At 37.5% G+C, this 17,796-nt stretch overlaps 3 protein-coding genes across 3 annotated transcripts; all 3 read left to right on the plus strand.

Annotated features, from left to right (window-relative positions):
* Positions 1–1,633: 1,633 nt before the first annotated feature.
* Positions 1,634–9,629, plus strand: LOC131329353 (cyclic nucleotide-gated ion channel 4). Its single transcript, XM_058362450.1, has 8 exons — positions 1,634–2,429; positions 4,797–5,012; positions 5,992–6,305; positions 6,475–6,583; positions 7,497–7,733; positions 8,430–8,516; positions 8,658–8,923; positions 9,297–9,629. Exons 1-8 carry the CDS (start codon positions 1,908–1,910, stop codon positions 9,544–9,546), a joined length of 2,001 nt encoding a protein of 666 aa, XP_058218433.1. The 5' UTR covers positions 1,634–1,907; the 3' UTR covers positions 9,547–9,629.
* A 2,592-nt stretch (positions 9,630–12,221) lies between these two features.
* LOC131329854 (uncharacterized) lies at positions 12,222–13,667 on the plus strand. The gene has a single exon (XM_058363255.1). It carries the CDS (start codon positions 12,230–12,232, stop codon positions 13,535–13,537), a length of 1,308 nt encoding a protein of 435 aa, XP_058219238.1. The 5' UTR covers positions 12,222–12,229; the 3' UTR covers positions 13,538–13,667.
* Positions 13,668–16,100: 2,433 nt separating this feature from the next.
* Positions 16,101–16,958, plus strand: LOC131328728 (uncharacterized). Its single transcript, XM_058361633.1, has 2 exons — positions 16,101–16,410; positions 16,592–16,958. The coding sequence occupies exons 1-2, from the start codon at positions 16,172–16,174 to the stop codon at positions 16,956–16,958; spliced, it is 606 nt and encodes a 201-aa protein (XP_058217616.1). The 5' UTR covers positions 16,101–16,171.
* Positions 16,959–17,796: the final 838 nt, after the last annotated feature.

Raw genomic sequence — 17,796 nt, forward strand, 5'->3', positions numbered from 1 at the left:
GGAAATTGCATAGAACCTGTGTTGTTCTAACTTATTTGCCAATTGACACCTCCCTTTCCCTAACTTCCTTGGCCCAATCCTACCCTACTCAATTTCATGCCCCCTCTTGCTTTCATCTCTCTTGTTGTTGTTGTTGTTGTTGTTTTTCCTCGGGAAAAGCCAGCATTATTGGATGTGGTTCGTGAAATTTGAATCCCTGTTAAAGTTTCGGTTAGATCATGTTTCGGTACTTTTGAAAAGTCAGCATGATCTAATCGTGGAGAAGATATCTCATTAGATCATGTTTCGGTACTATTAAAGTTCTCGATCAACGTACGATTCCTTTAATTTCAAATGAACAGTTCAGATCATGATGATGAGATCTCTCAGAATTTAATGCACTATAAAATATCTTCTTTGAGGGCGCCTAATTTTGTAATTGTTCTCTCTTAATGAACTTCTTTTGCAACAAAACAAAGGGTAGTTTTTTATATTTCATAAATGAAGTTATATAAAAGTGCACGTACCATACCTACCAAAAATGTGCTCATAAGATGAACCTTCACTTTCATTTTTTGCATTAAATAAAACATGAGCCGTTGAGGTGGCTCATAACCAACACCAAATAAGCAAAAAATAATTAAGCAAAGACCAATTTGATATGGAAAAAACGCGATAGGTATATGTCATAATCCAAAACGCAGTGAATCGTGAGTCCTAGCTTTTTCTCTTCTTTTTTTTCAAAAAACAAAAACAAGAACAAAAACACGAGTACTCCTTATCAACCACGTCACTTAAATTGAAAATTTATTAGGTGTTCTTAAAGTATCGTCACGTGGTACTCTATAATCTTCTATCACCACACATTCACATGAGATTCATATGCTTAGTCATGAACCCTACACGAATATGTGCATAGTTTTAGAGGATCCTAAATCACCATGTGGTGGATGCTGATGGTGACAGTGCTTAAGGAGCACTAAATAATTACTTAATTAGGCTTGAACAATCATCACTTCCTCTTAACGCCATTAATCTTCCGGAATTAATTTTCAAACTATCCCTATTATAGTTATACCTTTTTTGGTGTCCACCCTTAGGTTGGGGGTGTTCCAGAGTGTGAAAAAAGAATTTTTTGAAAAAGAAGATAATTTTAAGCTCAAAAATTATGTGTTTACGCAAGTAAATTTTCTATCAATATAAATCTTATTTGATAGATCTCATTGAGATCTTTTATACGGTGCTAAAAAATTATTTTTTATTTTCATTATATTTGAGTTTAAAAATTGAAAAAAAGAACTTTTACAAAATGAAGGTAAACTGGAATAGGGCTAATCTACTAATTATTCATTTTTCGTTTTATGTCATTCGATCACTTTATTTGTTAACTCATTAATGATACGTCAGGAAAAACTTATCCCTTTTTTTTTTTCGACTGGCGGCAATTTTTTTTAATAAAACTCGACAAAGAGTACATCAAACATAAAAAAATGAAAGCCACAAAGAAAAAACTTCTGGTTGATCCCAGCTTGGATAGTCTTAATCAAGTGCTGTAGAAACGTATAGTTAAGTGCCAACTTAAATAGCATGTGGCCAAACTCCCATGAACTTCACCTATAAACACCTTTATACTAGTAAATCTACAGAGCAACTGCATATCTCTTAAATTGCATGTGGCCAAAACTGCACCAGCCTTAATCACTTATACTCCAAAACTCATAAACTCACTGGATCATAATTGAAGGGGCAAGGGCAAATCCGACAACATCATGCTATCTGTCTTCTACTTCTCACTTCTCCCCCCATATCTCCCCTTCAGCTCCACCCTGTTTTCCCACTCCAATTATTGTCTCTTCTTCTCAACATATTTCAGTACTAACCCCTAAACACACACACACACTCTCTCTCTCTCTCTCTCTCTCTCTCTCATGGCAAGTGAGCAAGAGATTTCACATGGTAATTACCACGACAGCGACGATGAAGAAGAGGAGGAGGAGGAGGAGGAGGAAGAGGTGGAGGAAGAAAATTCGGAGGAGATGAAAACTCCACGAGGGGGAAGGAGTAGGGGATGGTCAGTGGGCCGGGTTTTGGACCCGAGGACGACGTGGGTTCAAGAATGGAACCGGGTATTCCTCCTGGTGTGCGCCACGGGCCTGTTCTTGGACCCGCTCTTCTTCTACGCGCTGTCCGTGAGCGACACGTGCATGTGCCTGTTCGTGGACGGGTGGTTCGCGGTCACCGTCACGGTGCTCCGGTGCATGACGGACGCCCTGCACGTGTGGAACATGTGTCTCCAGCTCAAGATGAACAAGCTGTCTTATGCACCCGTGGGTGGCACCGGCGAAAGCACCCGGTTGCAAACCAAGAGTGCTCGAGCAGTTGCTCTTGGCTACTTGAAGGCCAGAAAGGGTTTCTTTTTGGATCTCTTTGTTATCCTACCTCTTCCACAGGTCAGAATTCTTTTATTAGTTTCATCTCCGACGAACGCAGGATTTCAATTTTGGGTGTTAAACTTCGAGTGGCGAACTCATATAATTGTAACATCTTTTCTATAAATCCTACAATTATAACGCTTATATGTATTAATCGGGACGCGTCTAGGCAGGGCTATATTTTTTTTATCGACAAAAGTCATATTTTATTATGAAAATGGGGAGGGATTCCAACCAAAAGTTCAAAACATACGGCAAAAGTAACGTCTAGGCAGGACCACATTAAACTCACCCAGCACGATAAACCCATTTGCGCAGGAATTATTTGCAAAACCTAAACACCAATAAGAGTAGAATTAAAGAAAAATGAGTGTCAAACTTCTATTACCAATATTACACTCGAAATAATATGTGGTCATTTTATAATGATATGGCTAATAAAAGAGCGGAACAGATCGAGTGGAGGATTATCTAAGCTTGATTTGAAAACCTAATAAGCTTCAAAAATATGTCAATATGTCTATACTTTGTAGTGTTTATCAGGCAGGCCAAATCTCAAACGAGTTGATCTCATTTTTTTTTTTTTTTGATAAGCACTAAACGAGTTGATCTTGAATGTCTTAAATATCTTAAATACTATTATAAGCTGAACGGTCTGATTAGTAGCTTGATTTGAAAGCTTAACACATCTCAAAAGTTACCCAATCTTTGTTTTCTATAACAAGTCAATCTGATCGAGAAGAGTTTTTAATGAGCAAATACAAACTCGGACTCGAGTAGATTGGTTGGTTTATCATCTCTGCGGCTCTGCCCAACGAGTGTGGTTGAGTTGCAGCCAGTGAGTAATGGTTTTGGTTAAGGTTGATATTGTAAGCTAGTGTAGATGACAAATTCAGTTACTCTGAATTTGTATGCATGCGCGGGGTTGATCAGTGCGACCATGTGAGGCAGGTGTGTCGTTTCGTCATCGTTCAAAAGGGTAAAATGGGTACTAAATCAACTAATTTGTGGATTTCAATTTGGGTTGGAGGGTGCTCCGTTTGATATTATCCCCTCTCATGACAGTGAAGAATACTGGAAATCATTAGATTTTTTTTTATCATTAGTTTAATTTTGACGTATATTTTTTTATCAAATAATATACTTATTACATCATTAAGTTTTTGTTTTCAATACATTACATTTTACATTGAAATGATTATAGCCTAATGCAGTTAAAATATATCAATCATTTTATCTTTTTTTTCCTAGGCTACTTCAACTGTTACGTGCTTATTTTTTATTTATGAAAGAATTTAAGAATATAAAATAAAAATTTTTTGTCAAGTCAAACCAAAATTATTAAGATAATAAATAGCTATACACGAATAATTATCAATAATATTAAAAATTACGTATATACAAAATAAAAATTTTAAGGCTCCGTTTGTTTTGATGTAAAATATTTTATAATGTAAAATATTTTTCATGTAAAATATTTTTTCAAAAAATACTTTTAACTTTTATTTTCTTGTGCTTGGTTGAATTCTAGTAAATTTTTTACAAAAAAAAAAAAAAGAAAAAAAAAGGTAGACAATAGCTCATCTAATTGGCCTAGTATGTGAGTAGTTGATGTTTGGAGAAAGCTTTGAAGAGAGAGAACAGAAATGGGTGTGTGCTGGTCCTGCTGGAGTGCAAGGAGGGAGGGAGAGAGAGAGAGAGAGAGAGAGAGAGAGAGAGAGAGAGAGAGAGAGATTATTCACATGCAGTGAGGAAGCGGTCAGAAATGGAAAAGTGTTGGGAATTACTGTAGAATGTGGTCGTGGTTCACGTGGAAAATGGGAGAACAGAACGGAAAAAAACAACTTACCGAGTTTCGCATGATAAATCATTTTACGCCAAAGGGTGAAAAGGATTTTCTCCAAAAAATCATTTTACAGCAATTTTAACAACCAAACACCAGAAAATATGTAAAATACATTCAAACAAATGGAGCCTAAAACTCAAAAGCTCGGGACCCCGGGCCCTAACATAATAGCTCTGCCACTGTCGAGACTCTTTGAGGTTCTCATTAATGACGGATACTCTCTTCACGTATGAGAAATATAACGACGGATACCTCATTCCCGTGTGCTTACTATGTATGTATGTTAAAAGATACTGTATTACTTGCAAGTGGACTCCAGTAAATTTGTCTGTCATAATGAAGAGTGAACCCGGCCCCTGTGCTTACTACTCTATTTGTCATTTACTGCTTGCAAGTGGAATTAAAGATATTTTTTCCAGCTTGCCGGCCTCCATGGAAATTACAGTATAAATGCACGTGCTTGATTGACTTAGAATTAAATAAAATAAAAAGCTGAATAAATTAAAGGAGTACATTGGAATAAATTAAATTGCTTGCAGGTAGTACTATGGGTAGCCATTCCAGCTCTGCTGGAGAGGGGATCAACAACTGCAGTGATGACGGTGTTGTTGATAATGTTTCTCTTCCAGTATCTCCCCAAGATTTACCACTCCGTGTGCCTCCTCCGCCGCATGCAAAACCTCTCCGGTTACATCTTCGGGACTGTTTGGTGGGGGATCGCCCTCAACATGATTGCTTACTTTGTTGCATCCCATGTAAGCTTTAACTACTTACACTAAAATACTAATATCCACATCTGAGCTGCTTTTATGCATATTTTTTTACAAATTTAAGCTAAGTTCCGCTAAGGGTTTTTTGAGTTTTATCTTGGATATTTAAAAAAAAAAAAAAAAAAAGTCATAATTTTTTACTTTTTCGATTCGTCTCGACGAGATGAATCAATAATTCACAAAAATTAGGCACAAAACTGACAAATGCAAAAACAAAAATTAATAAGAACAAAAACAAGAAAAAACCCAAAAGTCATAGCGGAAATTAGGCTACTTTTTACTCTTTTTGAGCTGGTTTTTGCAACGTTCTGATCTCACAACACTTTTTTTTTTTTTTTAAATAATTAGATGTCCAGTTTTTCTTGTGCGCATCTTCCCTAATATCATCCAATTTAGTGATCTTAAAAACTGATTTATTTGAAATCATATTAGTCTTCAATTTTTTTTTAAAAAAAAAATTCATGTACCAAAGATCATTGGACAACCCAATTTGAAAGCAAGTCGACACAACCCAATTTCCATATTGAGTCTACCAATCTATGCTACAATAAGAATCCTTTTGATGGTTAATTAGGACTCTTGGTTATATGCTTTTAGATTCACCAACTAGTATATATGTTGTATGGATGTGCACATTAGGGGCTAACTGTATAAGAATACATAAAAGGTAGTGCAGAGATAAATCTAATTTTCAACATCTTTTCCTAAAAAAAATGTCCTTTACGTTTGCTAATGGGGGAAAATTTTCTAAAAGTACAAAAATAATGCCACATTTAATGAAATAATTCATAGATCAATCACTGCATGTCTCCATACCACATAGTCATTTCCAATAGCACGCTAACGCGCAACCCAACTTGAAATTGGAATTGCAAAGATCACTCTTTTCCTGTTCTCGATCTGTGTTATCGTTTGATACTTAAACCATGTAAACCATAACACAATTAATGTGCATGCTATGCAGGCAGTGGGAGCATGTTGGTACTTACTGGGAATCCAGAGGGCAGCAAAATGCCTACAAAAGCATTGCAGAGGAACAAAGGGGTGTGGGCTGAGAATGTTGGCTTGTGAAGATCCCATTTACTATGGAACCACAAGCTTGGTAAGAGACAGAACCAGACTGCTTTGGGGGGATAACAAGCAAGTAAGATCTGCCTGCCTGGAGAATGACGATAACTTTGATTTTGGAGCTTATAAATGGACAGTTCAACTTGTCACCAACGAAAGCCGATTGGAGAAGATCCTCTTTCCCATCTTCTGGGGCCTCATGACTCTCAGGTACCCCCTTTTTTCTTTTCTTTTTTATTTTGTTTTCTCATTCGCAATTGGTTTTTGAAAATCTTTTTTAGAGTGCTTTCAGAGCAATTTTTCGGGTAAATTTTTTGGCTGCCTAGAGTTATAGTTTCCTGTTGTTGTGAGTCTGATAAAGTTTGGATTATGAAAACAGTACCTTTGGGAATTTGGAGAGCACGACGGATTGCCTAGAGGTGGTCTTTATTATTATAGTTCTAACGACTGGACTCCTTTTGGTCACGATGTTGATCGGAAATATCAAGGTAAATCGCTCTTCTTTTTCTTATGAATAATTAAAGATAAACATTATTCAGTACAAAACGGTACTCCTAACCACACATTGACTCCTAACCCACACCGGAAAACATTGACTCCTAACCACACAGAGCACTGCTTCATGGGTCACCTAACCACACACTGATCGACGAGGAACCATACCGGAGCACAAAATGTTTCCACCCGGAATTTACTAAATTGGATTATGATAAGAAGTAAAAAAGCAAATGATGTTAGAGGCATTACAAAGATGCACATGACTGTCTCCAGAGTTTGGGATCTTTATTCCGATAACATAAAATGGTAAGGTTTGCCCAGCCATGTCAATCCTCTCATGATTTCAGTTGCTGTCATCTGATGTGGTACATGACCAAATCCAATAAAGGCACAGGGAGACAGGTTTTGTTCTGTTTTTAATTATGGTATAGGTCCAGGCTTTTGTGTTTGGGTGAATAAAATCAATAATGCAGATACCGATCGAGTGTGGCCGGAAAATAGCCAGTATTTTTTTCAAAAGTGCTACACAGACAACGGTTCTGTAAAATACAACACAACCAATCTCTAGTCATCCGTTGCTGTAATAAATGGCCAGGATTAGTTCAAACTTTTCCCCATAAAAGTTAAATTTTTCCTTGGAAGAGTTTTTTTAAAATCTAGACCGTTCAAATACATCTGGACGGTCAGAATTACGCACACAACCAACACAACGGTTGTGCAAGTAGCATTTCTGTATTTTCTTACGAATACAAAACTTCTTCCATAATTAAAGACTACGACATTATTGTTACTAAAAGCATCTGGATGGTTTGTTTATTTTCAAATGACTTGCATATTTCAGGCATGATTTCTCCTCGTGTCCAATTTCGTTGCTTGTACACCGTTGCTAATTTGAAAATACAGGTGTTTCTGCATGCAACTACGTCAAAGAAACAAGCGATGAAATTGAAGATGAGGAACATAGAGTGGTGGATGAGGAGGAGACACTTGCCACCGGCGTTCAAGCAGAGGGTGCGGAATTATGAGAGGCAGCGGTGGGCTGCGATGCGCGGAGTGGACGAATGTGAGATGATCAGAAACCTCCCTGAAGGGCTGAGGAGAGATATCAAATACCATCTCTGCTTAGACTTGGTTAGACAGGTAAATATGAAAACCCTATAGGGGAAATTATAGTTACCCCCCTCGAACTAACCCTCGCATACACTTACCCCCCTCTAACTTTTATTTTTGGCACTTAACCCCCTCAAACTAACTGAAATTCAAACGGTCATAACTTCAAACGGTCATAACTTCTTTGTCCAAAATCGAAAATATGCAAATTATATATTGATTTCGAGGTCTTGAAGTCAGCTTTCTAATGACACTAAAATCACATCACGATTCAAAGCACACAGAAAGTTATGATCAAAAGAGTAAGGGCCGGTAGACAGAAAGACCGTTTTGATCATAACTTTATGTGTGTTTTGAATTGTGATGTGATTTTAGTGTCATTAGAAAGCTGACTTCAAGACCTCGAAATCGATATATAATTTGCATATTTTCGATTTTGGACGAAGAAGTTATGACCGTTTGAAGTTATGACTGTTTGAATTTCAGTTAGTTTAAGGGGGTTAAGTGCCAAAAATAAAAGTTAAAGGGGGGTAAGTGTATGCGAGGGTTAGTTCGAGGGGGGTAACTATAATTTCCCCAACCCTATATCCTTGACCCTTTGTTAATTCCCATTATGCACTAATTATTTAATTGGGTAATACAATACTAATTGCTTAATTTACTCTGTTTTTTGTTATATAAGCAAAAGAATTTTATTAATCTCCGCTTAATTTACTTTGTTTTCAGGTACCTTTATTCCAACATATGGATAATCTAGTCCTAGAGAATATCTGCGACCGCGTGAAGTCCCTCATATTCACAAAGGGAGAAACTGTAAGTAGTAGTGTTACTTTGAATGAAAATTTAATAGCTCTCTGCATAAATTTGTACAAAAATAAATGAGCCATCTGATCTGGAACCATTTCTAATCTTCCTCCGTAGCATTCATCTGTTCATAATCGAAATTGAATGCAGATAACAAGAGAGGGAGACCCAGTTCAGAGAATGCTGTTTATAGTGAGGGGTCATCTTCAAAGCAGCCAAGTACTAAGAGACGGCGTCGAGAGTTGCTGCATGCTAGGCCCGGGAAACTTCAGCGGAGATGAACTTCTCTCGTGGTGCCTCAGGAGACCTTTCGTCGAACGGCTACCGCCTTCTTCATCCTCTCTGGTCACTGTGGGGACCACGGAGGCATTCGGACTAGAATCCGAGGATGTGAAATATGTCACTCAACATTTTAGGTATACACTCCGAAACTTTTTTTCAATGGATCATATGAAATTAATCAAGCTAGCCTCTGTAAAACGAAATTATACATCGGTAATTTGTATTCATAAACCATTTTAACTTTTCAATTATTAAATAAATAAATAAAACTAATTTCTGGCTTGAATTTTCTTTATTTTTAATAAATCGACTCCAATTAAGTAGTTAAAAAATTCGATTTCAACTCACGTGATACACAATCTTTGCTTACTTTATTATGTCCTAGTTTTTATATAGATATTCTTCACTTAGTTTTCATGTCATGGAATCAAATGAGTAATCGATGCAAATTGCTTATTTGAAAATCGATGAAATCAATCGATTTCTCACTTCGAGGCACCCGTGCAGGTACACATTTGTGAATGAGAAAGTGAAGAGGAGCGCAAGATACTACTCCCCAGGATGGAGAACATGGGCTGCGGTGGCGATCCAGTTGGCTTGGAGGAGGTACAGGCACCGATTAACGCTCACATCGTTGTCGTTCATTAGGCCCAGAAGGCCCTTGTCGCGGTGTTCTTCCCTTGGGGAAGATAGGCTCAGGCTTTATACTGCGTTATTGACTTCACCCAAACCTAATCAAGATGATTTTGATTTCTGAAATCAAAGCAGAAGTTTGTATAAATACCGCGGATTAAACTCATTAAATTGGAGCTTAATGAGCTAAAAAACACTTTCTTTGCAGGGCTTTCATTTGTTTCGTAATGGGACCAAAGGCCCATATATATGTCCCTAATGGGCTTACCTTTTATTCATTTTAGATAGCGCTTAATGGGCTTGCCTTAAAAAACAGTTTAATTCAGAAAGGCTTTTTATTCTTTTCTTGATCATCAAAACAGCCCAAGAATTGGAACTTGAGCATATTAATGGGGACTCGATTTCCCGCCACAATTAGCTGTTTAAAGCTCCGGCAGTCATGCGTGGAACATATGTTCCAAAGGTTCCCGTTTCCCGATTGACACGTTTGATTGTCAGATTATTTTTAAAAGAATTATAAAAGATGAGATCAATGATGGAAATTAGTGACATGTGGATCCATAAATAATAGATGAGCTTGTATATATGCAGCATTGGATGAAGAGGAGAATAATCTCAATGGTTCAGATTAACGAATGCTACCCCCTCACCTCAAGTAGTATTGGATAGTCCCACAGAGAGTATTAAGCCAAATAATCCTCTTTTAGTGTAGTCCAAACTTTAGTCCTGCACCTCAAATCTAGGACTAGTTAATCCTAAGAAACATGTGGCCCTATATGTTCCTTTGTACCATGGATGGAGGATTATATATATTCCGCCATCAAACATGCCCATTGGGTGATTTGAGCTCCACCATAATTCTAATGGTATCAATATTTTCTTGCGACGGCCTCTTAAAGTGTATTGTGTACAAAGTAAGGGTGAGTTTTCACTAAATTTTTTGTCTTCAGACTAACGACAATAATCAAGTTATTTCTACTTAATGGTATTAGGAAAAACTATTTTTAGTACAGTATAATTTTTTTTTTGTATATACGCTCACTTTTTTGCTTAATTCATATGAATTTATACTACTTCATTAACACATTATTATTTTTAATGTCCGGGCCATCTTTCACGCACGTAGACTAATTTCGAGGTCGTGAAGTTAACAACCGGCTAACCCTCCAGTGGTGCCAAGATTCGTAATGGTTGGCTGCCGTTAGATTTGAACATGTAACCTTCTGTAATTATAATTATATCTAAAGTTATTTCCAGGGTAATTGTGACGGTCAATTTTAATTAGGGATCAAGGCGCTACTTAATTAGTGACAGTAATAATCAGGGCAATTACAGTCTTAATATTACATGATCAGGGATGTGTGGGGGCCAATATAATTAGATTACGGGTGGGCTTAGAAACCAAATTGCTCCAGAATTACAACTCTCAGATCATTACTTACCTTTCCAACCAAGAAACCCTAATCCTACTTCTTGACCAACACTAATCAAGAAAAACCCAATTTCAAACGAATCCAACCCTTCTTGGGTTTTCCCCATATTTTCCTTACTTCTTCTAACAGACACAGGACTGTCACCGATTCTCTTTCTCGCAAATTGGAAGACATTTCAGTAGTATATTAACTAGTAAATATTTTCTCTGAATTGAAGGAAAAAAACATGTGGAAGAAGATGGAGAATATAACATTAGAAGATGTCAAGAACATGAAGTTTGATCCTCCTTTGAACGAATTAGACATTTTTATTGGGATATCTGCGAGGGCCCAGAGGGAAAGAGAAAGGAAAGCAATTGAAGAAGAAGAAGGGAAAAAATTGGTTTTCCCAACCCAAGAGCCGTTGGGAGAAAATCCTGTTTCGGGTTCTTCCATTGACATCTCTAGGGATGAGAGAATGGAGAATGAGAAGTCTCTGTTCAAGCGAACTGCTGATAAAGGTAAACAAGTAATGGTGGAAGGCAATTTGGCGTTGGATGAGCGAGAGAGGTTGAAGGAGATGAGAGAGAAGTCTATCCTCCGGAGGGGCGGTTCATGGTGCGGAACGAGAGGTGAAAGGGCGATGGGAGAGAAGACTACTCTGATCAAGAATCCTGATGGGTAAATTTATATCGCTTCCTTGATTTTTTTGAATTTTCGAATCTTGCTTGTCATTATTTGTTTATCAATGAGATTAACCTGTTCTTGATTTGCAAGTTCTAACTTGTCGTTCTAGAATTTTGAAGTCTAGAATGTAATATGATGGTATCGAACGATCGAACACAAAAATATTGTTTATTTGTGAATTTTAATCAGGTTAATTGGCCACTAACAACATTGAGATGGGATTGAAATTGTTAAACATATTCTTTCGTAAAATATTATATTCATGCTAGTCTTTATTTGTTTATCATTGAGATTAATCTGTTCTTCGCTCGCAATTTTCAACTCGTCAATTTAGATGTTCCAAGTCAAAATGTTTTAAGATAGTAACGAACAATCGAAACAAAGATTTATCTTGTGTATTTGTGAATTTTTTTGAAGTTGGCTAAGTAAAATTTTAAATTCATGCTTGTCATTAGTTGTATTTAAATCAAGGTTTTAGGTCACAGTTGAGCTTAGGAAAGCAGATTGGTCCATAATTGGAAAGTTTAACTTCATTGATATATTCCTTCCTCATCAGGACTTCTTTAGTTCTTTGGGTTTCCTTTTATACATCTCCCCTATATAAATGCTTCTAATTTCTCTCAGTTCATTCTCAGAGTTTAATTGGGCCTCAAATACAATTTTCCTCTCTTATTTTGAAGGACTACTGCGGGGAAGAAGATGAAGGTTATGCCGAGGGATTTAACGAAGGAAGATACAAAGGATCTCAAGAGCAAACCTTACAGTTCTGGTTTCGACTTTGACCTGTTGGTAGATATAGGAATGAAGTCGAGGAAACTATATAAAGAAGAAGCAAAAAAATTAATGATATCTCAAAGCGAAAGTGAAAGCGAAGAAGAAGAGGATCAAGACGAAGAGCCCTCAAATGAGGATCATACTCCTATTTTCTCATCCCCTCTTGACATATCCGAGAAACAGAACAAAAAGTCTCTAATCAACAATGCATACGTGGAGGAGGGAAGAGAAAAGTTTCCGATATCGCCAAGAGGAGAAGAGGACTTCTGTTGCCCAACACCTGAGGCTGCCGCCAAGAGACAGAGGATGTTGATGAGAGAGAATTGCATCTACATACCCGGCTTGTCAACGTCCCTCGACATATCGAAGGATGAGAGACTGATGACGGAGAAGAGTCTCAAGAAACCGGCAGAAATAGGTGATAATCCCACAAGGGGTTTTGTTGATGAGCGAAAGTGGTTTGAAAGTAGTAATAAGGGAATTATTATTGAAGAAGAAGATGCTTTTAGGGTTATGAAAAAGACGAAGACTAGCAACAATAAGGGATTTAAGAAATGGGTCATTAATGGTGATATTTTAGATGATTACAAGCCGGACTTGCCTGAGTATATCATGGACAAGATTCGGATTGAAAACGGGTCGGACGTGAAGCTTGTGATCCAGAAGCAGTTGACGGTGACGGACTTGGAGTCCGGTCAGAACCGGATATCGTTGCCGTTTAACGCATTGAATAGAACGGATTTCCTGACCATAAGGGAACAAGAGTACCTCATGGGGAGGAGACCGGATGCTGAGGAAAAAAAATCTGAAAATGCTGAGCAAAAAAGGAAAAAAAAAGGGAGGAGACCGGACAGGAACAAAAACATAAACGGGATTCATGTGGTGTTCATCGAGCCGAACGGGGACCGGAATCTGGACCTGGTGTTCAAGCGTTGGGACATGCCGAAGAACGGCGGGCGGAATGTGAGCTCGATGTATTTGTTCAACGGGAAGTGGAAAGATGTTTACAAGAAGCACGATTTGGATCCATGTATGATTGTGCAGGTGTGGTCGTTTCGTTATAACGGCGGGGAGTTGGGGTTTGCTATGGTAATTGTCGGAAGGGTTGCGAACGGGAACGCCAACAGGAACAGGAACAGGAACAGGAACAACAGGAATGGCAATGGGCATGGTTCCAGTGAGAGTGGGAGTGGCAGTGGCAATGGCAATGGCAGTGGAATGGGTGGGAGTTTAGAGTGGTGATCAGGCTGGGGAAAGTGGTTTTGGATCTCGACACTAATTAAGAGAAGGGCTGCTAAAGTTTTGTAAATCAAATTAGGGGTGTTCTGTTTTCTATGGTTAGGAGTTTGGCTAACAGTTTTAAGGTTTTTTACTTGCAGATAGAGTACTCCATTTTATTTTATTTGGTATTAATTCGCTTGTTAGCCAACTGGTTATTTGTGGACTATGGTTTGGTTATTGAAAACAAATGGCTGGCTGACCTAATATTGTGAATGCAAGGGCATGATAGAATACATGACACTGGATACTTGAAAGTGTCCATGAAAGAGAATGGACAGCTCGAAATCTTTTCATGAAAGAGAATGAAAAATAGACAGTTCAGAATCAATTCATGAAAGAGAATGAAAGGTTTGGAGACTTTCATGTTTCTTTTTCTTATATCATAGCATTTCTCTGAACGCAATCACCATCATGATAGTTGTTCAATCTTGAAATGGACTCGCACAGTGTAAGCTTTGCTCGTTTGGAACTTTCATATCCATCCCCTCTCTCACAGCACGGTTTTTAATAAAGTTCGTCGCCATTTATTATTATTATCTTTGTATCTATTTATCTCCACTTATTTCCAAAAATTCTCCTTCAAAATCTGTACCAAACAAGCTCTATGAATCTATTTCTTAATTTGTCCGAAAATTGTCCCCGAATTTATGAAGGAATTTTTTTAGGGACAAAGGTAGGCATTGTTGCTCCCAGCGTGCATATATACATAATACACTATGTTGCATCTACAATTTTATAGGAGTAGCTGACGTGACATTGCCCGAGTATGAGCATGTACATCAAGAATAAGAAGATGTATTTTAGCTACTCAATAATTTACTTTTTTTGATTTTATCTACTCAATTCTTTCTTTACCTCACATCAAATCTTTCTATTATCATCTCTATTCGCATAAAATAATATAAAATATTATTCAATTGCAATAATTTTTTTTTCTCTCTCTACACCTCTGTCCAAAATCAGAAAACCCCAAACTCACAATCGGTCCCCTTTACCATCGCCAAAGAGGCTGGGAGATGGCGGTACTATTTTCAATTGCAGTACTATTTTCATTGAGGTGCTACTCACGGTCCATCTTGATGATGAGGGGAACGACGAGCTGTGGAAGGTGGTGCCGGCGATCCACGCGGTGAGGAATCAGTTGGTCGCTTGGTTTGGGCCAAGATCGGCGATTGGGAGACGGCAGTGGGCCAAAGTTTGGTTTCTTCAGTAGCTCAAAAGCTTTGTTTTTACATCTTCCAGTTGAACTTCATGAGTCAAGTGCTCATCAATTTGAGAGAGAGAGAGAGAGAGAGAGAGGTGAAGAAGAACGGGAGAAGAGAGGAGGAGGAGAGAGAAACAGTTATTGTTTATGTTTTGCTAATGAATAGTACATAAGTAAAAATACCGACCCATTCCATGAAAGCTAGCTATTTTACCTTTGTGTTTTGCTATGTTGGTATAGAGGGTTTTTGTGGCTTCCATTCTCTATTTTTTCTAATATGTTCTATTTACCTACGCTGATGTACATGTTCTAAGCGCTAAGCGCTTTTCATTTGGACATCTTTTTTTTAATGGACCAGCAAGTTCAACTGCTTGGTTATATGAAATTTTAGGTATTTTGACTAGCCTAAATACAAAAATGATGCTACAACAAAATGGCCGGCTATTTTACCATACTAACTCAACAAATGTGTTGAGTCAGTTAAGAAATAATAAAATATTATATTTTCAACAATAAACATTTCTGTTTTAGTTTTAGTTTTGTTTTTAATCATTACTCTATTTTTTTCTCTAATTATTATCTTATTTTTTTAATTATTATTTTCTCATCTCTCTCTATCTCTCTCCAATCATTACTCTATCTCTCTCTCCACCTACTACCAAAATTAAACTAAACTAAACTCTCAACCAAACAAAACGTTTCTCTTCTTCTCTATTCAAGTTTCATCTCTCTCCTCACTTTAATTCCAAAGAATACTAGTATTATTTTATTAAGCTTATTCTTAGTATATGCTGAGGATATGCATAAGCAGATAAAAAATAAAAAAAAAGAGGATTTATTTAACGGGAGTTTTAGCCGAGTGAGACGGACACCACTTGTACAACAGACTACAAAATTAGGACAAACTATTTTTAGCACACTCCTTTTTGCTTCCTTCATGTGAATTTTGAAGATTTGCTCTTTCACTAATTAATTTTTTTCACACATTAAAAAATTGCATATAAATAAGAACGCAAAAAGAGAGCGTATATAGGGCCAAAAAGGGAGTGAAGTGGGGGCCAATTTCAGATTACGTGTAGCCTTAGGAAACCGAATTGGTCCAGACTCCAGAGTGAGAACTTTGAGTTCATTTCCTTTCCAATCAAGAAATCCCTAGAATTCTTGATTACAATAAAAAAGAAAGAAAAGAATAAAAAGAAAATCAAGAAATCCCAATCCGTAAAAGAATTCTTGATTACGAATTAACAGCTGATCCAACCCTTCTTGGGCTTCTCATTTTATTTCCTATAAATACATAGTAGTGCTATCTCAGTTCCCTTTCTCACAATGGAAACAAATTTATCAGTACTATACGTTCTCTAAATTAAAGAACATCTCTTAAGGGTGAAAGAATGGAGAATGATGAGAAGTCTCTGTTCAAGAAACCTGCTGGTAAAGGTGAACAAATATTGGCGGAAGAAAATTTGGTATCTCCAAGAAATCACAAGGAGTGCTTGGATGAGAGAGAGGGGTTGAAAGCGATGGGAGAGAAGTCTGATCTCCTGATCAGGGCCGGTTCATCTCGTGGTCTTGATATCTCCAAAGGTGAAAGGGTGATGAGGGAGAAGACCACTCTCAATAATCCCATCAGGTAAAATTTGTTTCGCTTTCTCAATTTTGTAAAATTTTCCAATAATGCTTGTCGTTATTTTGTTTATTAATTATCAATGATATTAATCTGTTCTTGATTTTCCAAGTTCTAACTCAAAAAGTTTTAGATTTTTGAATTGCCAAGCTGAATGTAATACTACTATTTTTCTCTCTTATTGAAGTAGTAGTACTATTGGGAAGAAGAAGGTTTTGCCGAGGAACACAACAGAGGAAGATGTGAAGGATTACATTTCTAAATCCCACCGGTTGGCACACATAGGAAAGAAGGCAAGGAAACTATACAAAAAAGAAGAAGAAGAAGAAGAGCCCGCAAACGAGGATCATACTTCTATTTTCCCATCCCCTCTTGATGCTTCCGATGCAGAGATTAAGTCTTCAATCAAGAAACCGGATTTGATACTCGATGATATGAAGGGTCTTGGGTTTGGTCCTCACCTTTCTCCTGTCTTCGAATTGTTTCTGGTTTCACTGAGAGCAAAGGGAACTGGTCGACAAAGAAGAGTCCTTATCTCCAAGGGAAGAGGGTGATACTCATACTCATAGTTCTCATTCCCCACTTGATATATGGAAGGGTTGGGAGTGATTGGTGAGGAAAAGAAATTTTTCAGTGCCAAGTGGGCACGGCCACATGGTGTCATTGCGCGCATCTCGGCGCCCAAGTTTGTTTGGGTTTTGAGGGCGTGTGTTGGTAATTTTGCACTTAAAAATTACCCAAACAAATTTGGGTCATCCAAAACACGTTTGGACGGCCGAGATGCACGCACGGGCATCACGTGGCCTTGTCCACCAGCACTAAAAAATTTCTCAAAAAGAGAGAGAAGGAAGATTCCGTGAGTGGACGTTGTAATTGATTTTCTAAAATTAATTGAAGTATACATAAGCTGACTTGAACACTTGGTTATCAAAGTGTACAATTTTTTTAAATAAAATTGAACTTTGTTATTTATTCGGTATCAATTTTCTTTACAATTTTTTTGAGCAAATAAACATATTACTACTATTACCCAAAAAAAAAAAAACTTTTTCCTGTTACATTCCAATGGGCGGGATATTTTAGCCCAACTATAACACATGCTCCTGAATTAAGCCCACTACTTAAGCGTGGGCTTCGGCTTCGCGTTACTGGGCCAAGTACTCGTGGTCCATAGTTTTTGGACCCGAATGGCAACGACAGCTTGCAATTGTCCAAAGTGAATCTACAACGTTGTTGATTTCCATGTCATGTTCCTTATTTCAGTACTGTTGGAAAAGTTAATGAGAAGATGAAAAGCATAGCTCCATCAAGCAAGACAGAATCGTCTACGTTCCGTGATAAATCCAATAAAGAAAGACGTGTGCCACAACATCAAAGAATACTTTCATTCAA

Source organism: Rhododendron vialii, chromosome 6a (genome assembly GCF_030253575.1).
Source record: "Rhododendron vialii isolate Sample 1 chromosome 6a, ASM3025357v1".
NCBI classification, from domain to species: Eukaryota; Viridiplantae; Streptophyta; class Magnoliopsida; order Ericales; family Ericaceae; genus Rhododendron; species Rhododendron vialii.